At 53.1% G+C, this 21,302-nt stretch overlaps 1 protein-coding gene across 1 annotated transcript in view; it reads left to right on the forward strand.

Annotated features, from left to right (window-relative positions):
• The first annotated feature begins 706 nt into the window (after window positions 1–706).
• The window catches only part of sema3bl (sema domain, immunoglobulin domain (Ig), short basic domain, secreted, (semaphorin) 3bl), a 38,264-nt gene continuing 17,668 nt past the window's right edge, over window positions 707–21,302 (forward strand). Inside the window, exons 1-3 of the mRNA XM_015348311.2 lie at window positions 707–1,463; window positions 15,090–15,250; window positions 16,690–16,752. Coding sequence (XP_015203797.2) covers window positions 1,346–1,463; window positions 15,090–15,250; window positions 16,690–16,752 — 342 coding nt within the window. The 5' untranslated portion in view covers window positions 707–1,345. The remainder of the gene's footprint in view (window positions 1,464–15,089; window positions 15,251–16,689; window positions 16,753–21,302) is intronic.

Here is a 21,302-nt window from a genome sequence, read left to right on the forward strand (position 1 = left end):
AGCCTCTGGCTCCCAGAACTGTGTTTCAAAAATGCCTGCTCTGTGAAATACTGTCTGGGTGTAGGTGCTACTTCAGCAGAGCTCACACAAACCCAGCACAAGGGCAGGCTGGCAGTGGAGTCAGACAGCGGGGCTGGTGGCTCAGAGAGGATTGTGATGCACTTCCTTCTCTGCCTCTGTTCCTTTAAACAACACTTTCCGAAAAGTGTTGGGTTTGCCCACTGGGTAATCCCGAGTGTAAAGTCGGTGTGTTCCTCCTCCGCGCGGGTTTCTGACCCTGCAAGATTAGATCCCAGCTGAGCCCGCGCTCGGGGAGGAATGAGAAATTGAGGGCAATTAACGAGGGCGATTAAGCAGGACTTCAAAAGAACCGTAAGAGTTGCAACATGGTCTTTTCAAACGGGCTGGTGTTGCCATGATTCAGACAGCCCAGGAATGCGACTGCGTCCATTCGGTTTTATGGACTCCGTCTTGTGTCCAATTTGCGGTCTAAATGAGCTGCGGCTCCCTTTTGAATTTCCGAACGAGAACAAAAACAACAAAAGATCGTTTTATAAAAACCAACCTGCGACCATCTCTTGTAAAGGCGTGTCGCACAAAGGACGCTTTCATTAAAAGTAACCCTTTCTGACACCCCCTGGGAGTCTGGGAGTTCACCGCGACACCTGGGAGCTGGCCTCCCTCCCTCCCCGGGATAATGACGTTAGTTCAAGCTTGCGCTGGGGCTGTGCTCACTTAAGAAACGGGGTCTGTGGGGGTCAAAGCGGGTCACTGGAAAGCTCAGCCCGCACGGAGGCGAGGTGACAGCGGGCTGGGACACCTGATGCTTCCGAAAGGCGCAAGGCACCGCTGCTCTGGAGAGGGTGGGGCGCTAGGCGAAGCTGCGCTTTCACGCTGGTACCCAGGCTGAAGTATTTTGAACTCGCTATTGGAGGCGGGTCTCAGCAGTTAGTTTCCTCAGTGTTTTTTTTTTTTGCTCTTCGCTAAGAGATGCGGGGTGGGTCTTTCTCAGGCTCCGACTAAAAAAAAAAAAAACACACGAACGGGGGAGAGATCCACAAAGTCGAGACTTTGCTGGCGAGGGAGGAGAAGCACCGGCGTTGAGCGTCTGCGGGGAAATTTCAGGCGAGGCTTGCCCGAGAGCTGCGCCCGGCTTCAGGGGACACCGGGGGACCTCTCCTCTCGCTGAGCCCACACAGCCGAAACACCGCTCACTTAGAAGGAGAGAGAGAGAGAAAGATTCCCACTCGGCAACACAGACAGCAGAACCGAGGAGATCCAGCACCCAGGCGCCGTGTCGTGACGCGACGCCAGAAGAGAAGTACCCTCATTTCCAAAAGAAATCATGAAGGAATTTACAGCCGTGTCCCAGAATCTCCCAGCGGTTCTGCTGGCGGTTCTCCACCTTCTCTGGGCGGACGCGTCCAAAGTGAATGTGCCCCGACTGCGCCTGTCTTACAAGGGTAATGAATTCATTCATTTACTTACGGTGGGCACCGACCTTCCTCTGTCGTTGAGGTTTTGCTGTGTACATTGCTGTCCGTTTGCTGCTCATTCGGGTTCTGAGGATTTTAGTGAGGGACTGAGTCTGACTCTATGTACATTGAATATCGTTCATTAACAGCTATGATATCCGCAGGGTGTGTTGGAGTATTGAAAACAGAATTGAGTGCTGCCGAGCTATTTTTTGACAGTATATTCTGAAGACCGTCAGGTTGAGGCGAGTGCTACCCTTCAGTCGCCGCCTTTAAAGAATAACACTTATTTTATTAAGACGTCCGCTGGGTGAGCGACTTTGGGGTACACCCTCTGCCAATCTCCAGTTTAACTCGCAGTTCAGTTAACTTGGGCGTGCGATGTTTTAACTGGAACCGCGGGTCACAGATTCCTAACATGCACCTTTGGCGCAGATGCAGATCTTCACAAAACCTTTTTTTTTCCGCCGCCAAATCCAAACACTCAGCTAAACTAAAAAAAACCAGAAACGTTTATTTTTCTTAGGAAGAAAACAAAATCACTTTTACTTCGTTTTTCATTTATAAAACCCAAATATTTGGGGGGGAATATTTCTTAGAAACGGTCTGGGTCACCGCGGGCTCAGCGAAGGGCGCAGGGAAAGATCTTAAAATTTCGGAAGGTGAAGACTTGGGAGCTGCTGTTCGGCGAATAAACTGAGACTCGGTTTCCCGTTTTCCTTTTTTTATTTTGTCTGTGAAAGTGTCAGGTGGCCAGAGCGCACGACAAGCGAGCGAATCGCTCCTCCGCGGAGCCGCCTCGCTTGCCCGGTCCCTAATTCAATTACTGTGATGTAACGCGCTTCTGCGCCCTCACCGCCGGCGCGCTGCTGTTTAATTAATTAAGACGCAAGTTCGTGTCTTCCTCGGTGTCCATTGAAACTTCAGCGCTTCGCGTTTCAAACCCGCAGAACCTGTACTGGCGAAAACCCCATTTTATTTGATTTTTTTTTTATTTTAACTCGTGGAGAACGAGGCTGTGCCGAGTCAAAGCCCCTCACGCACGCGGGGTTTTAGGGACCGGGTTTGCCGTGGAGGGAGGCAGACTGATTTGTGCGGAGTGACGGCCACGGCTCTGCCGAGGGTTGCGGGTTCGACTCGCGGCCCAGAGCTCTGCTGTTCCGTCCCTAAGTGACGCGCTGCCGTACACGACGGCCTGTATCTCTTCGACAAACCGCTCAAGAGCTCCGGTCTCGGCCGACCAGCAGCCCAGCAGCTGGCTGTTTCGAAAGACGTACTGTAGACGCACAGCTGGCGTTTTCGAAATATGGGAATTTTTGATGTTGGGGTTATAGAAAGCTGTCTAATGTTACAAGGTCCCGCGACGCCCAGCATATCCCGCGCACAACTAAGATTAATCCCCGGCTCGTCAAGATTGAGATAACTCGGTCAAAGGTCAATAAAAATGAACTTGTAATTTGTAGTGTCCACGTTCCAAGGTATATAGATTAGTGCTATAAATCAACAACGTTATTAATGGCCGCTTAGAACTCGGTGTTAACGCAAAGTGTCATTTCTTTATCCAGATGTGCTGACCGGCGGTTTCTACCCAGAGCGCGCCGGTGTTCAACAGCCCCTGGTGGTTTAGCGGCTGCGGGCTGTCGGGCAAATCGCTCTTTTCGCTGGGTTTACCGCCCTGCTCCTGCCGAGCCGCGGTCCGGCAGTACTGTACCGTACGTTTGGATACGGCAAAGACATTCGCTCGCTCTCTCTCTCTCTCGCAGCGGGGTGAGCGACGTGCGCTGGGAATAAACGGGGAAGTCTGCATTCCCAACTTAAATCGGCAATTTGTAAGGATTTGGAACACAGAGCTCTGACGAATTCACTCGCTGATGGGCTCAGTGAAGCCGGGAGCGGCCAGATGTGGTTCTTGAGAAAGAGAGAGAGGGAGAGAAGGTGCCGAGACTTTCCTGTCGTGCCTGTCGCCTGCTGTGGTGCCGCTCCCGAGAGGCGCTGTTCCTGAGGCTGAGAAACTGAGCCACTGAGCCAGCAGGATTGTGACTCTCCGGGATCACACCTGGCCACTCTGACAGGTGCCTACACCCGGGCCCGGGTTCATGAGTGCCCGGGCAAGCCGGTGTTTGCTGCCGCATACAGTGTAAACTACGGGCAAAAGGACTGGAGTGGAGCCGTCTAAAGGCACAGTGTCTCATAAGACTTTGCGGCTTTTCAATCCTAAACCCAACCCAATACTCGCCCGTTAAGAGAGACCACACGTTGCCGAGTCAAAAGACGTCGCTGAGCGACTAGAGTTTTGCGCGAACTCAGACTCGCAGGCTGACTTCCACTTGTGCGCCAAAATGCTCGGCGTGGGTGCCGGGCGTGAGCGAGCACGCCGCTCGACACGGAGCGACACACGCCTTCCCAGGGGGCTAGAGCGCCTCCCAGGAGCCTCTGCCGTCGTGTCCGCCGGTGCTGTTGATACTGGTGCAGTGCGTTGCGTGGCGTCGTGGGGATTTTCTGTTTTTGTTTCTTTTTTTTTCCCTTGGGGGGGGTGGGGCTCGGTCTCGGTGGTCGGCTCTTGGTTCTCTCCTGGTTTTCTAACGCCTTCCTGAGCAGGAGAGGAGCGCTGTGCCCGGTGCCTCCGCCGCCTCCGACCGGGTCCTGGTCCGGGGTGCTGTCTGTGTGGAGTCTGCACGTTCTCCCCAGGTTCGTGTGGGTTTCCTCTTGTTTCTGGTTTCGCGCCAGAGCGCAAAGACAGGCTGGTGCGTTGATTGGCTAGTGGGCCTCATGGCCCTGGTGGGAGTGTGAGGGGGTCTGTGTCTGTGTGTGCCCTGTGACGGACCGGCGTCCTGTCCTGGGGGTACCCCACCTTGTGCCCTTTGCTTGCTGGGATAGGCTCCGGCTCCCCCTGAACCCTGAACTGGAAGAAATGGTTAGAAGGTGGCTGCATGGATGAATTAAATCAATGAGTGACAATGCGATGGTTAAGCACACAGAGGGCGAGGGGAAAAAAAAAAACATTCCACAGGTTCAATTCCGAATCCCGTCCCCCTGACCCCCCCGCCGCCGAGCACGATGGCCTCTCACCCCCTCTTCCCCTCCTTTGGCTTTAAATTCTGCCGGTTCCTCCTTCCGATTCTGCGGCCTGTCGCCGTGAGATTGATTGTGCGTGTGGGAGGCAGCCTTGTTTGCAGGAGGAAGCAGGGAAACGGCTCTTGAAGGCCGAGCAGTGCGAGTCGTAAAAGTCAGGCGAGTGGGCTGGGCGTCCTAGGCTGGGATCCGTGAACTGGGGCGCGGATTGTGAGCCCCTCCCGTCCCTGACGGGCGGGCACAAGTCAGCGCGCTATAAATTAGGCCACCGGGGAGGCGCAGGCACCTTCAGAGCCTTGACAGGCCGAGAGATCTCGGGGTTTGAATCGGGCAGAAAGGGGCTCTCTCCCTTCCCCAGGCGGCACTCTGGGGTTGTGCTCTGTATCTGTGTTGAAAGACGCATGGCCTCGACAAACCCGATGTTTAAAGCAGAGGCGTCTGGCCTCCTCGCTCACCCGGACAGGTTTCCAGAGATGACATGTTCCGTCTTCTGGGTCGGGCAGCAGAGGTCCCGAAGAAAGGCGGGTGTGCGCATAGTCAGTGATCCGCTGTTGGAGTTCTGTCAGCGTTGCGCAGTGGTCCCTGTTTTTGAAGTCTCTTACAAGCTCTGGAGGAATGTTAAGGAGCGTAGTCCGCGCAGGCTTTCCGGCGAGGCGGACGGATGTGCAGAGCTGGTGTCTGAGCTTTTGTCTGTAATGTCTTAATTAAAAACCCGTTTCCTCCTCCGCCAGCCCTGTGTGCAGTGAACTTCATTTACACCGGCTGCCGTTCCCCTGCCTGCTGACCGAACTCCAGGGTCTGAGGCCGGGCAGGCAGTCCTGGACCTGGAGGGGCTGGGGTGTCGAGGGGTTCCCCTTCTACCTCCTCCCTTAACGAGCTCCGTCAGTTGCTGGCTTCGTCAGCGCGTTAAAGACACCTGGCGCACCTGCAGGCACAAAGGGCCGTGTCCCCCCTGTCAGGCCCTGCAGCTCCTCCAGCAACGTCTTCGGGCCTTTCCCCGAGCGAAGAAACTGAAGGAGAGCGAGAAGCTGTGTGACGGGCTGGGCAGGGTGAGAAGCACCCCTTCGTGTTCGGGGCGCCGCAGTCTGTAAACCCCAAAACTCCAGGAGCCACATACTGTAGTAAAATCTACAGAGGGTCGAAAAGGAGCGAGCGCAGATTCCTCACGGGTCGACTCCAGGCTGCGCCATACTGTGTCCCAGTTCATTGTCCAAGAGGAAGAGGTTCTGTCTCTGTTCCTTTATTGTGCTCTTGGGATGCAGAGTTACTGCACTCTTGCTCAGTGTATGGCTGCGGCGGTTTCCTGTGCTTTTAGGAGCCTGGGAGGTAGAACATGTCCCCCCCCTGGCCGCTGCAGTCCCTCTGCTCACCAGTAGGAGGCTCCAGCTCCAACTGCGTCGCTAGGCAGACGGTTTCCCCCACGGTAGCACTCGCTGCACTTGGTGTTACTTCTAGAATGTTCTGCAAAGCATTAGGGATGGGGTGTGATCCTTCATTCAGAGGAAAACAAATTCTGACCGGCTTGTGGAAACAATAGGCCATTGTGCTCACTTCCTTGGCTGATGGCTACCTATTAAAATCCAGGCAATGCGTCCAATTAGGTAATATAGTCTGGCATCAGGCCCTGCTTTACATGGCCACCACATCTGGCTGGAGTCTGAGGTTTGGCCTGGGGCTCTGCTCTGTTCCGTCAGCGGGGCTCTTTGTGTTGTACTGACTGTGTTCAGCTGTGATTCTGCACACTTGCCACAGGGTAGGAGCACACACCCGGAGTCTCCCGCCACTGTGGGTGCCTCTGCTGGGCGTAGAGATATCAAGGGAGGGGTTGCTGCGGTCTGACCCTTCTCCTGTCCAGTCATTCGCCTTGCTCTGCGCGGGCTGCAATCACTGGTCTGTCTGGTGCTTCACTGGGCCGCAGAAATACGGCTGTGCGCATCGTCTAAGGACCGGCCTGCACCTTCAACCACACAGCTACCCTGGCGCTGAGAGGGGTGCCAGTCATGTGTACACGGCACAGAGGAAAGAAAAAGTTTAGGCAATTCAACCTATCCAGTTCGTGTCTTCTAGGAGGGATGAGACCATGCAGACTCCACACAGAAGGACCCCTCGGTCTGGATTTGAAGCCAAGACCTGTGAGGCAGCAGTCCAAGTCGCCAGGCCTGCCCGTTTTTGATTAATCCGTTTCACAGCCCCATCTCCTGTTCTCCTGGAGAGGACGAGTCGCCCCTCCTTGAGGTTTACTGCGATTCCCCCAGGTAAAAGCACGCTATTGGTTGACTGAGAAAGGCTGAGCGAAAGCAGGGTAAATGCACGGTATTGCCTTGGCCAAAGAGGCAGGGGTTCAGTGCCATTTCACCGCTGCCAACTTTCAACAGGGCTCCCTTTCCTTCTTTTATCTGTTCTTTCGTCACGTCGCCCGACCCCAGGGTCCGAGGGAGACGGAAATAAACGGATCAGGAGCCAACCAATATAAATGGCCCCAGAAGCTCTGGAGTCTCCTCTGTGACGTAACATGTTCGAACCCGGGTTCGACGGTTTAACCCACCCCTGCTGCGCTCCTCCCTGGCCCTGGCTTCTGTCCTCCGCTCGCACAGTAGTGAGATGATGGATGTGGTTGTTTTAAAGTTCATTACTCGGCGAATATCCTCTCGCCTTCCCCCCAGCCCTGTGTAAACAGACGGCGCGCCTCTGTGTACTTCACTGTGCAGAGCCTGTTTCACGCCGGCGGGCTGTGCCAGGGGGGGTCGTGGCTCGCAGGAAGAGTGTTTATTTTCCCGGGCGAAAAGCTGCACCTCGAGCAGCTCATACCCCTGTAGCGCCGTGCGGATGTCGTGTGTTCTGTGGCCTCTGCTGCCCGTGTTCAGAGGCGAAGAGCATGAGCCCAGGAAAGCGGTCAGTACCATGGAAGAGACTGGCACAACCCCCCCCCCCATGCTGCAGAAACAATATGCCTTTCTGTTCCCAATAAGGAAAAGGGTTGATGTTGGCTCCAGAATTTTTTGTTTTTAAATCATCGTGCAAGACTGGGACTAAGCTCAGTCTCTATCGGGCTGTCTGTCTGTGAGTCTTGCTGTCTGTCTGTCTTTCTTCCTGTCTGGCTGTGTCTTTGACATCTATCCCAGCTGTCTGTGCATGGCCAGGTGAGTGCCAGGTGAGGGCAGGGGTGGTGGGAGACCCTGGTGTCTTGCCAGGACGCTCTCCACTGGGCCCTGGGGCTGTGGTGTGTCCGTGGCAGAGCGTCCCAAGAGGAATCGGGACTCAGCCGAACTAGTCAAACGAGAGCTGAGAGTCACACGCTCAGCACAGGACGGGCCGCCTCCTCCTGCTGGTCAAGACTTTGCCAGAACAGCCCAGATAAATGGGCGCTAAATTAGGGAATTTCCACAGTCCAGGAGCTGCTTCCGAATGGGGAAAACACCTGGCGTGGGGGCTGAGGATGGACTTTGGAGAAACATGGAGTTTCGTTAGCCAAGCCCTGTGTGTGTTCCCTGCTTTCTTGTGGAGACAATGGAAGATTTCTTTTTCTGTGGTCTGGCTGCATCTCTCCCTTTTCTGGGATTGCTGTCGTGGCAGCAGTGTGGCACAGTGCTCAGGGTACTGGACTTGTCCCTGGGGGGCTGCAGGTTCGAATCTGGGGTGAGATACTGCTGCTCTACCCTTGTGCTTGCAAAGTGCCCTTGTGCATCAACAGGTGCAAGCCAAAGTTGCTTTGGATAAACTACATGAATGCTATCAGTATATTGTGCTAGTGTAATGTACATGTTGTGCAAAGTGGTGCTGGTGTATATAGTGTAATGTGCACATACTTATGTACTGTGCTGTGCTGTATGTGCTATCGGTTGTTCTGGTTGAAGCCAATGAATGTTACTGTTAGAAGATTTATGCATGAAGGTCAGTGTATAAATCCTGCCTCTGAGCACACCAGACATTGTGAAGACAAAAGGTTATGTAGGGATACACTGTATTTTGTACAGCAGGATGAGATCTAAACATGTGGAGCTGTAATACTGTATATCAACCTCTGGAACAGAGACGAGTAGCATTTTTCTTCTAGCATGATGGAGGTATTGCTGACAGTGAAGTGTGGCGATCAATCAGAGTGCGAGTTTCTTCCTTTCCTCATGCGTCTGGTGGCCTGTCTGGTGATCCCGTTTCCCCCAGGAATGCAGTGGAAGACAGTGCCGCGCTGCGCTATATCAGGCTTGATCTGGGGAACGCACGACAATAGAGCTGAACAGCAGAGCGATTTGCAGCTTCTCAGCCAAGAACAACACAGGCAGGTCGCCAGCTGAGTGTTTCTGTATTTTCTTTCCTTGTCCTTCCATTAATTCAACAAAGCAAAGACAGGCAAAAGTGAAAGAGATGCTTGTTATTCCAGGTGAAACAATAAATTCATTCCAACGAGGTATGTTTTAAAAAAGAAAACCTGTGGCACAAGACTTACAGTAGCAATTAGCGTATTATTATACTGATGGAAAATTTAGCAGCTCCCAGATCTACAGTATTGTAGATTTTCCAGCTCCTGTTTTTTTTGCAGAAACGGCACTGATGTAGCAGGAGAGCAGAATGTTGCTTTACATGTTGCTTTAAACCCATGCGATTCCAATAACTGTGATTGCTGGGGCACCTGGTGTTGTCTTTCACTCAGGAGCTGAGCAGACTGTAAAACCCCTCACGGCTCAATACTTCCCACATCAAGAGCCTTTCTTGTCCGTCTCGTGCTTCTCCCAACGTGGCAGATTTAAGAGTTTGCGAACAGAAAGAGGCCGTTGGGTATGGCCGATGTCCAGGGGTATGGCCCTCAACAGGTTGGCAGGATAGCTTGTTCCCGTCCCCCACCACCCTTTGCGTAAAGCGGCCCTTCCGGGAGAGGAAACGGCGACGGAGTGGGTGCTGGGCGCGTCTCGCGTGCTGTGGCAGGTGGAAGCTATGAATAACAAGCAAGCCGCAGACCCGTTCGTGCCCTGACGAGGGCGCGGGGTTTTGAAGGAGGTGGTCAGATTCCTCACATTCTTGGCACTTCGCTGCGCTATCCAGTGGTGTTGAACAAGGGGGATTGTGCAGAGCACACTGCACGTTGTGTGCAAGTCCTTCGCCCTGGTATGCAAAGCGTGGCATTGGTCTAATGCGGTTCAGATGTTGTGAGCCAAGCACGCTGTACAGCATGTAGCACTTGCTCCTTTCGTAGCTGTGCAGCCACAGTACCTCTCCATCAGTGACCGTGGGATATGTTTTGTGTCCCCCAGTGCACATTTTGACCACAGACTATGATGCACCTCGTCTTGGCCTCACGATGGCGTGGGCCGGATGTAAATTCTGCGTGAGCACCTTTTCAACTATCCCCCTGCCTTCAGGGTGTCTGGCACATAAAAACAGCACATAAAAATGGTACATAAAATCGGTTGTGAATGAGAGGAGGCTGTTTGGTCAGGCTGGCCATGTTTGATAATTAGTAGCTAATTGATCCAGCTGTTTCTTGAGAGAAGCCAGGGTATTGACTTCAACCAAGCGACTGGGCGGCTTGTTCCACACTCCCACCACCCTTTGGGTAAAGAAGTGCCTCCTGCCCTGTTTTCAATGCGGGGGAAGTGGCAGGTCACTGGAGGGCCGGATGCGAGTTGCCTGCGTTCTTTCCTTGTGGTGGGAGCCTGTGCCCAATTAAGCTTGGATCTCATTTGAATCATTTGCGAACGCTGGTCCGTACTCCCGCCGCCAGCCTCTGGCTGTTTAGAAGACCCCGCCATGCTAATGGCTCTGTATTTTCTTGGGAGGAGCGCGAAAGGAGATGTTCCAGCCTGCTGGCCGATGGTTTCCTGCTGAATCAATATTATCCCGGGGGTCTGGTTACAGGGCAGGGGGGGGAACGGATCACTCAGCCTTCTCACAGATTAGTGGATTAGGGGGAATCGAGCCAGGAGGGGCAATTACAGCCGGAGACGGGGGCAGTCGGGAGGCAGAGGCGAGATGTTTTTCCTTCCAATTATCTGGACAAACACCCAGGACAGGGAGGGGACGAGCTGGGGCAGATGCATGTCAGAAACTTTGGCCTTGGGGCTCCATACTGAGGCTTGTGCTGAGCCATCTGGATGGAGCAGGGAGACTGGCACTGGCTTAACTCGAGAGGAGGCTGGAGGAGAGGTCAGGATAAAGACGTTCTCTCTGATCTATAGTTCTGCAGCATCTACTGTAGGTTGTCTTTTCCAGGCGCTCTTTTCAGTTACTTGATTGATTTGCTTTAACTGGTCTCACTGACCATCTTCCTTGGGTCCAAATCGGCTGCAAATGAACAGATTCCTAAAGGCTTGCTCTCCAGGATGGGGTTGGACATGCCCAGTGTGGGTGGGAATCACTCGGGACCAGTGAATCCTGTGGCTGCAGTCTTGATCCCTGAGCAGAGAAGGAGATCGTATACAAAATCGTCACTAGATAAACCTGCAGGGAGCAATGTCTGCACTTTCCAGAGCTCCAGCTCTCATTTCTGCAGGACTGAGAACAGGAGATACTTTTACACAAAGGGGGGTGGGAGTGTGGAACAAGCTGTTGTAGCGAATACCCTGGTTTCTTTTAACAAATGGCTGGATGAGAGCCTCCGATCACTTAGTTGCTACCAAACAAAACTGATCACATGGGCCAAAATGTCTTCTTCTGCCAGTAAACTTAAATTCTTGTTTGTGCTTTTTCTTCGCTTTTCTTCCTCTAATATCTCACCCCGTTGTGTAAGTGCTGGAGTCCCCCGAACCCCCTACTGTTGTGCTGTGAAGGAGGCACAGAGTTCTCGGGGTGGCTGGCATACTGTGCGTCCCAACCCTGCCGATTTCTGTCAAAAGCGCACAGCGCAAAGCTGTGCAGGAGCCGAGCTGCGAGGCCCGTCCTGGCCTGCGGCGCTCGCGAATGGATGATGGAGCTGTGAAGATCAGTCGCCGGCTCCGGCTTGGCAAGTGTGCTGTCAGCGTCTCTCGAGTCCTCTGACGAGCGCTGGAAGGTCAGGAATGTGGCGGGAGAGCTCCGCCACTGACAGGTCTGCCACCGTCCTTCGTCACGTTTTCCAGACGCAGCCTGTCAGGGTCTTTCAGGTGTCCGTGGATCTGTTTTCCCGAGCTTTTTCCGAGCTCGCAGAAGGTGCCTGTCGAGCATCTGATGAAAACTCTGCTGGCTCTTCCTCCTGCCCCTTGTCAGGGCTGTGCTCAGAAGTTCTGTTAATCCTGCACTTAGAGCAAGGCAGGATTACACTTTCAGCCCAGTTTGTGGTGTTTATTTTAGCAGGATTGCTAGCAGCTGCCTGCGTTGTTGGATTCTGACAGAGCCATGAGGATACCCATTGTTTTAGGCTAGGGAGCAGGAGGAAGCAGGCTTGCTTCCTTAACACACTGGGCTTTTAGTAACAATGCAGGGACCGGGCCATTTAGAACAGGAGCAGGTGAAATTCCTATGCTGTCGCTGCTGCACCGAATTGAAATTTTGCAGAAAATACAGCAGACGAGTCCGTCGTCGGGTATTTCCAGCATCTGTGTTCCTGCAGGGCAGAGACGGACCCCCACAGCAGGCACGCTCCAGTGCTGAGCCATTCCGATCATCCTGGTATCCTGGTCTTTTCTGCCTCTGAGTGTCGGTGAAACTCCCTGCTGTGGAACTCCACAGGCCTCGTTTTCCATCCTGCCATCCCTAGTCCAGTAGCGAGAGGAGAAGAGTCTTGCTCTGCTTGCCAGAAAAAAAAAAGCTCCCCAGAAGTGTTCTGGAGGATCCACATGCTTCCAGCCCTGACCTCATTCCGGAGCACCTCCTGAGTTGTAACCCTAACCCAGGCCCCAAACCCAAAGACTCCGCCGGTGGGCACAGACAGCGAGAGCCCCTCGCGGTCGGATACCCCCGGGGAGTTTTTGGGGAGACAGATCAACAGTGTGCTCAGTGACAGGGGGTCCCCTGAGACTCCGGGGGGGTGGGGGGGAGGCAGACTGCCCAGACAGGCTGGGAGCGTATCTGTCTGCGCACCCTCCCTGCAGATGTAACCACCCTCTGACAGAAACACAGCCGCCGCATTGACAGGCTGTCACTGTCTGTCAGCACCCTGCCTGAGCGATACTGACTGAGCTCTTTAGTGCGTCTGCTTTGAACTGGGGCACCAAACCAGCAGGGAGCTCAGTGCTGAAATACCTGGGATATCCAGTGTCAGGTAGCTCAGTCTTTTCGGAAAACTAGGCCACTGCTTGAGTATTGAGCTGCTCGTGTTAACACAGCAGATGGCTGTAGATTTGCCTTGATTGGTTTGATGTGCTTTTCATCTTCTTGTCCATCGTGTCATGTGCTTTCTGTCCGCTTCTTCCACTGGGATTTTTTTCCAGGCCTTGTAGACTAGCGGATCTTGGACAGGACACACAAGAGGACTGTACGGACGCGGAATGTGCTGTGTGACTGTTACACGCATATACTACCCCCAGCCTCAATTCTTCTGGCTGCAGGGAAGTAGTGAGTTAAACAATCCTTCACTTTATCTAGCAAGAAGTGAATGAACAGTTCATGGGAGTGCCTTTAAGCTCACAAGTCATAAAACTGTTGAACAGCGTGCTCTTCTCCAGAGACCAGAGACGGTATTTGAAAGTTCTTGGCTCCCAGTGTTTGGTTCCACCTTGAACTCCAGCCTCTCGGTTTCTTTACTTTCTCAAGAAAGGAGCCTGGCTGCTCCACAGTTCCTGTCTGCGCAGCACAAAACCACAGCAATCTCTCCTGGCCCCACATCAAACAGGGTGATGGGAAACTGCAGCGTGATCCCAGAGCCCACACAGACGCAGAGACCCGAATCTTGCTCTCGCTCGCCCCGGGCGCAGACTCAAAAACACATCCCGGCAGCCCTCGGGGCGAAGAGACCTGCGCGATCCCCGCGGGTCTCCTGCAGGGCACCGTTCACCGGACTCATGAAGAGTCCTGGACGAATCCCGCTGGCTGATTGAAGGACTCTCTGTGAACTCTGCTTCTCTCGTCCTGTAGGATTTCCATTCGCATCCGGATTGGAGAGCAGAGTGTTTTTTGCGGGGGCTGTAAAGCAGAGGCCTGACCTGCAAGCCCAAGGCCCAGGAGTGTCTGGTACTGGCCCGGCCCATAAATGGGAGGAAGCTTTGGTGCAAACATTCTCTTTTAACCCTGTCGTGTACTGCGGCCCTGTATGGGGAGAGGCCAAACCGTCTCTTTCTGGACTTACACAGGGCCTGGTGGTGGAGAGCCCAAGGTGCTGAAGCCGACTGTGACTGCCTAGAGCTGTGGCTCATTCCGGCCGTGCTCGAGTGGAACGTTCTTGCGCTGTGCGATGGCTGCCAGGCGCCTCAGTGTGAGGGGTTCTTGTCTTTCCTAGCGCCAGGGGTACAGAACAGCAGTGAATGGGGCTTGGGTTAAGCTCTTAGGCAGCAGCTGCCGGTGTGGCCAGGCCAGGCGCGCCCAGGAATTCCTCAGCTTAGCTGTCGGGACAGGTGTTGCGGAATGGAGCTGCTGTTCCTCCTCCTGATTCTGACGGACAGCGGGTGGCATGCTGATCCCCGGGCGTGCCTGGGTGGCGGGAGGCTGGGGGGTGGCTGTAACCCTACCCTGTGTCTCCCAGGGAGCACAGCCTGGTCCTTCGCTCACAGTGTGCGCTGTTCGGCCCTGACCAGCTGCCTCTGTCCCCAGCGTGTCGAGAGTCTATCATACCGAGACAGGACGATGAGCAGGCGGGGGAGAGGGTCCCACGCATTGCTTTTTGACAGAGCGTCCCGTTTGAACAAATCAGGCCTCTAGTCACCAGATTTGGATGTCTGTTTTTATTTGATTTAGCCTGTATGTTTCCAGTTTTTTTCGCTGTATTTGAAGGTGAGCCAGGGCGAGGGCAGACACTGGCGCAAGGCACTTCTCTTTCAACCTGAACCTGCTCCTGGGGGCCCCACAGAGGCCCGCAGGGACCAGGATCAGTTATCTGATCCCCCGGGAAGCAGAGACCACTGTTGCTGGGTGTGTTAATCCCCATGTTTCAGAGAGAGAGCTGAGTAAACGCCGACTCCCGGCGATTTAGAAAGGAGCCCGTTTGTCCGACTTGCAGGCCCACAGAGAACCCGCCCGGGCCCGGGTCAGGAGCACAGAGAGGGAATGACCCCAGCATGGCTCCACACACTCCCCGGAACAGCCCCTCGTGTGTGACAAAACCTTCCTGCTGCGAGGTGCATCCGATTCAGAAGGGGTTGGTGTGTGTCGGTGGAGAGCTTCAGAGTGGATCAGCTGAGAAAATAAGCTGTATGAAATCCGAAATTGTCATTGTGGCCTTCAAAAACACCCTCTTGACACGGAGGACGTGCTGGTAGGATACTTCCTTTTAAACCAACGCACCACTGGTTATGATTCAACAGAAGGTGACTTTCCAGAGTTTTCTTCTTGATATCCATGTGTTTTTACGACTCTGTCCTCCATCTCAGCCTTCTGAGAGCCTGATTTCCTGCGGGGTCAGCCTGTGAGAGTGAGTGCCGGAGAGGTGAATCGCCTCACTCCCTCTCTCCCTCTCTCCCTCGTCCCCTCTGTGTGCTGCAGATCTCCTGGCCTCCAACCGGTCCTCGGTGTTCAGCGGTAACCGCGGCTCCCTCAGCCTGAGCACCGTTTTCCTGGACGAGTACCATGACCGGCTCTTCCTGGGTGGACGAGACATCCTGTACTCCCTCAGCCTGGACCCTGCCAACCTGGATGCTAAAGAGGTACCGTCTTACTGTATGGCGGGGGGGACCAGCTGGATCACAGTGCCTTTTATCTACCAGACAGACTACTGTTACAGTACAGACAAGTGTCTTCACGCATTACAACTGTAATACAGTACACAGACCACTGTCCTTACTGAGTTACAGTACAGACAAGTGTCTTCACGCATTACAACTGTAATACAGTACACAGACCACTGTCCTTACTGAGTTACAGTACAGACAAGTGTCTTCACGCATTACAACTGTAATACAGTACACAGACCACTGTCCTTACTGAGTTACAGTACAGACAAGTGTCTTCACGCATTACAACTGTAATACAGTACACAGACCACTGTCCTTACTGAGTTACAGTACAGACAAGTGTCTCCATGCATTACCACTGTAATACAGTATATAGACCACTATCCTAACTGAGTTGCAGTGCAGACCATTGTCTCCATGGAATCATAGATGTAATACAGAATATAGACCACCATCATAACTGAGTTACAGTTCAAACAACTGTCTCTATGGAATTATAAAAAATGAATCATATTGATTACAACTGCAATGTGGCATAATATGTGTAATACCACACATATTGAATGATACTTGAGACCACTATCTCTACTCAACTACGATTGCAATATTTTATGGATCATGAATTATGACCATAAAATAAAGTATATATCTAAACCACTAGATATATACCTCTATACAGACCACTGTTCCTACAGCATATCAAGTTACAGTACAGAATATACGCTGGTAGTTTGTTACACTAGCATCACAGCTGTATAGGAATTTCGACCACCATTCTTTCTGAATAAACGGCACCTACAACACATAACGGACCACTGTTGTGTCTGAACCTCGAGTGCAATAGAGTACGCTACCTGTTGGCTTTTTAGTTTTCTTTCTTTAGCAGTAGTGAGTCTGCTGGATCCCACTGAAATGTCTGGGATTGGGAGGTGGGAGTTTTGGGAACATCAGGGAGCTTATGTCTGGAGAATTCCCTTGATCCCATTTGCAGACACAGCTCGGCTTATCCCTCCTATCGGTATTGTTTTTGGGGAGGTTTCCCATTGAGCTGTCAGGCATCTCCTTATCAGGGCCGGTGCTCTTTTCCTCCCAGACTCATTTACATTCTCCAGACACTGCTGCGGTAGTTTCCCTCCTGGGCTCCAGCCGCAGCCAGAAACTTCAGTGCTAAAATCTGTTGCTCGGATTTAAGACTGAACACGGGCTTATTTCCTTCCTTAAGCACCGGTGCTAAATCTTCACCCGAGCACCACTCTTGGCTATCTAGGAAAATAATTCCCAGCTGTGTTGTTGATCTGTCAAAAACACACCCGTCTTGGGGGGGCTGCTTGCAGCCAGGTCCGCATGATTTGTCTAATTTTCTGAGGGCCTCACCCCTGAGCCTGTGTCACCCCCCCCCCGTCTCTCCGCAGATCCACTGGCCCCCACTTCCAGGAAACAGGGAGGACTGTGAGCAGATGGGCAAGGATCCGCAGGTGAGTCGGGGCTCAGGAGGCCCAGACCTGCAGCAGACACACGTACAGCAACGCACTCATTCACATGCAAGTAGGACACTTATCCCTAATTTGTGCTGTGAGTTTAGGGAGAGTGTCCAGGGTAGCAGGGGCTCATTTGGGTGATGCAGCTCTCTGGTCTCTGGTCTCTGAAAAGTGCCACAGGTGCCCCGAGGCGCAGGTCTTGTGAATCACTGGGTTGGTTTCCCCCGTTGTGTGCTCTGCAGGCGGATCCAATACGGGCCGAGACTCGGACAGCTCAGACATGGGGAAAAGAAGAATTTTACCTCCACCCTCACTTGAGGAGAGGTTTAGAAAACGGCATCCTAATCAAATCGGCGGTGAGCTTCAGAAGTTATCGGTATCACATGGTTAACACCTGTGCCCAGGTGTGACTGCGCTGGGCCTGTGTGATGGATAGTGGCTGAGCTCAGGGGGGACAAGTTGGCTCTGCTACTGCAGTTACAAAGCAAAGCCAGGGGGCTGGAGTGGGACTGTGAGCCATCTGTTCTCATTTAAGATACTTCTCTCTTGTTCCTTTCACGAGCGCAGAGAGTTCATGTGTCTTGCTTGAGGGGAACTGACTTTTAAAGTCCCTCTCTCAGACCCAAGCCACGGCCAGCCCTAATGGGAACTTTTGACGTTTCAGGTGAGGGACAGTCCCCAGCGGAGTTCTGATTCTCTCCATGGCCGAGCTGTACGAGATGATGCACACAGAGATAAACACGCAGGCGTTTTCCACAGGGGAGGCAGGAGTCTCTATACCTGGCGAGACGGGTCTTAAATTCTCTGCACTTGTAATACAATATATAGGGAAATTCTGCCAGGCCTCCCCTGACTGCTCCTGCTGTCCGATCCCCTTTAAATAACGAGCGGGTTAAATGTGCTGAGATTTAAGATCCCCTCCTGCACTATTAGGCTGTGTCGGAGCGGTCTGGTTCACATGTGCGTGCAATCAATATCTGTGGAACATTCTGCAAGATCCTCAGCCTCGACAAACAAAGAGGCACTGTGGGTTACCTAACACGGGTTTGGAGAAAAAAAAATGCTGAAAAAAAAGCAATTGCTTTGAGCCCGGAATTGGCACGCTCATTATCGCCGCAACAGCGGGCATGATTCTATTTATGTTCTGAAATCCGATAGCCTTATTAAGCGCGCGAGAGCAGCAGGGCTGGCTGTGGGCGTGACAGGGTGGTTTGCTACTCGAAGGCACGGGGCCGTGCGTGTATTGATCTGGATAGCGTAACGGCTGTATTAGGGCCTCCGTTGTGCAGAAGGCCACATCTGCAAGTCTTCAACCCAGAGGCAAATGTTTTCTGCTGTCTTCCTGGAAAACGTTGGCTGCTTCAGACAGCTGTGGCGTAACACATGAGAAACTGTGAGCAGAGGGGCGGGGTTCTGTGCTGCAGCCCGGGCGCTGCACCTGTGTCCAGTGGCCGTGCCCTCAGTGTTAGAGCACAAGACCGGGGGCTTTAGCAGATGGCTCATGCGGAGGACGGGCTGAGACTGCAGGGAGATCTCGGAACACCCCCGTCGATCTGACGTTTCTGACTGTTCCGGTGCTGCAGAGAAATCCTGGGCCCTGATGTTTTGGGTGGTGGAGCGCGTAGTGGTTGAGGCCGATACCCTGGCTTCTTCCGAGAAATGGCTGGATAAGAACCTCCAGTCAGGACCGGAGGCACCCCTTTACGCAAAGGGTTGTGGGAGAGTGGAACAAGCTTATTTAGCTATGCGACAGTATCCTGGGTTCTTTTAAGAATTGGCTGGATGAGATCCTGGCATCAATTAACTACTAACTACTAAAATGGCACGATGGGCCGGATGACCTCCTCTCATTTGTAACCTTCTTACGCTCTTACTTGAAAATGTGCTGCGCTCCTTCGTTGAGTTAGAATAGACGTCCGCTGGTTTGGAAATCTTTTTCCCATCGTGGGCCTCTTTTGTGTCTTTGCTGGTTTCAAGAGTCATTTTTCTCTCTTCTGTGGGACCAAAAAAGCCTGTGGAAAGCTCAATGATTTGTGCTTTAATTCCAAACTTGCTTGAAACAGGCTTGCATCACGTCTGGAGTTAGACTTTCTGTCTTTTAGCTGCAGTCAGAAGCAGTTACTGTATAGACTTTGTCTTTTAGCTGCAGTCAGAAGCAGTCACTGTATTATCTGCAGTAAACACGTATTGTTTTAACAGATAATTTATAGACCTGTTATTCAGCTCCACTGTTGTTGGATTATATTTGTGCACTCCATATTTCTGGGACAGGCTCCGAGGTTTCTGCAAGTACAAAGGGGGGGTCTTGTGATTAGGGACAGAGGTGTCGGCTTGTATATCTGCAGCTTTTATTATCACTGTCCTGACAGGACCGGACAAACTAGCAATTACCCCTCTTTCCCAGCAGGCACGGCTGGGCCCGCCCGTTAGTTAATTTCACCTGCCTTGGCTCGGCACATTCCTTAGCCTTGCCCGACCAGGGCCTTGCCACGCTTCACTGCCCTGACGGGCAAAACAAACGTCACCCTGGGGAGGTCGGAGGTCACGGAGAACCGGTTGTCTTAAGCACCGGTGCTTAACCGGTTGGTTCACGACAGTCTGGACCCGTCGTGGGCCGTCCCCCCGAAGACAGTCTCGCCTGCAGTCTCCGCCCCCCGTGGTGGGGCCTGTCGGAGACGTCACCCGACATTCCGGGAGACCCCTTCCAGAGCAGGGCCGTCTTTTCTGCTGGGCTCGACCGCTGCCCCCGTGACGGCAGGCCCCCCCGGGGATGATGACGAGATCAGGGGGCTGCAAGAAGCCAATCTCTCTACTTGAGAAAGAAGAAGAGACAAGGCGACGCGGTGGCGTCGTTCTGCCGGTGTATCGTACGAGCGCAGAACGGAGATCCCTGGAGTCTGGGCCTGGAGAGCGAGCTGTGAACGGGAGTGGATGTGCAATGGAAAATCGGCAAAGCAGAGGAGAGTTATAGCTGCAAGAGGACTCTTAAAGAGAGCTCGCTCTCATCTTCAGTTTGTTTTTCTCCACTTTTCCTAACTCCAGATATTCCCTCCTAATTTCCCATATCTGTGTCTCAGTGGTGGGGTGTTGCACGCAGAAAATATGGGGAGAGCACATTTTTCTACTGTCCCCCAAAATTCTCTTGCTTTTTTTTTCTGAATAATGCTTCATTTTGAGGGAGGGTAAAAAAACATCCCAGCCTTTCCCAAACTTTAGATTTGGGCTCGCCTGCGCTTTCTGCTGGCTCAGACCCTCCCCTCAGAGCCCGTGCTTAATTGGATTCCTAACGAGGGGTAACGGCTGGCTAATGAGTGTGCCTAATCCTGCTTTCAGCCCGGGCCACGACCTCCGATGTGTTTGCCTTAAGATCGTTATCCCGCAGGGTCGCAACCCTCTCCTCCAGGTTTAATTAACCCCCCTGGCCCCCAGCCCTCGCTGCGGTATTGCCTTTGCAGCAGGCGGCTCAGGGAGGGGGTTGGGTAACAGGAGGGCAGTGGAACAAGTGCCCTGTCAGGCCCCGGAAACTCAGAATTGCCCCCAAGGAGTTGAGGAAAATCCTTCCTTACTTAGGTGAGACATAGGAGAAGCCTGTATGTGTCTGCATGCCACATCAGAGAACTTACTGCAGCGGCGTCCTGCCCAGTGCGACGTGCAGGGCTCATGCACAAAGCTGCCATTGATACCACAGGCTGGGGGTGTTATTTCCAGCAGCCCAGCGTGCACACAAAGCGCAGTGTGTGCGCTAATTCATGTGCCTGCCCCCTTTTTTTTAAACCCTTGTCAGCTTTGACAGAAGACAAACACTGGTGTTTTTCCTGTACCGCTGCCTGTAATCCAGAAGGCATCAGACAGGATTCAGGCATTTTTCTTTCCCTTTAAAGAGATTAGGGAAATGATGTTAAAGTTTCACCCCCCCAACGGGCTGACAGGGAGCGAGCGGACACACCCCAGCTCCTCGCAGAACAGTCCAGGGAACCGGATCACAACCATGCCAGTCTCATGGCATTGTGCCCTGACCAGCCTCCAAGTACATTATAAACTCCTGGTTTGATATATAGTCTAGTAGAGGGTAAAGCAACCTGGTCTTCCTAACAGAGGCATATTCCTGTCAGTGTACGCACCCATTAAAGTATTATTCCTGTGTTGTTAGTGTTGTGCACGTGGTTTAAGGTGTGGCACCTAACCTCACCGTATTCCAAACAACAGCCCTGACTTTTAAAATAAAAAAAGCTCAGTAGCATGCCCACAGGAGAGCAGGTACGGTCAAGTTGCTGCTCCCTACTAAATGGCGCAGGGCCTGACACAGATGCTGGTGTTTTAATGTTGCGGGGCTCTGCACAGGGCCGCCCGCCAGCAGCCCTGAAATCCCAGCCCTCCCAGCTGCGCGGCCCCCAGCCGAGGCTGGGATGACAGGGGGACCGCAGCACATGCCCCACCAGCTCCAGCAGCTTCCGGTCCGACTGGGACCTGGGCCTGGTTCTGACGGAGAAGAGGGCGCAGAAGCTCTCCTCCTCCTCTTCTCCGAGCCCAGCTGGACACTGCCTGCG

Source organism: Lepisosteus oculatus, chromosome 4, assembly GCF_040954835.1.
Source record: "Lepisosteus oculatus isolate fLepOcu1 chromosome 4, fLepOcu1.hap2, whole genome shotgun sequence".
Classification (NCBI taxonomy): domain Eukaryota; kingdom Metazoa; phylum Chordata; class Actinopteri; order Semionotiformes; family Lepisosteidae; genus Lepisosteus; species Lepisosteus oculatus.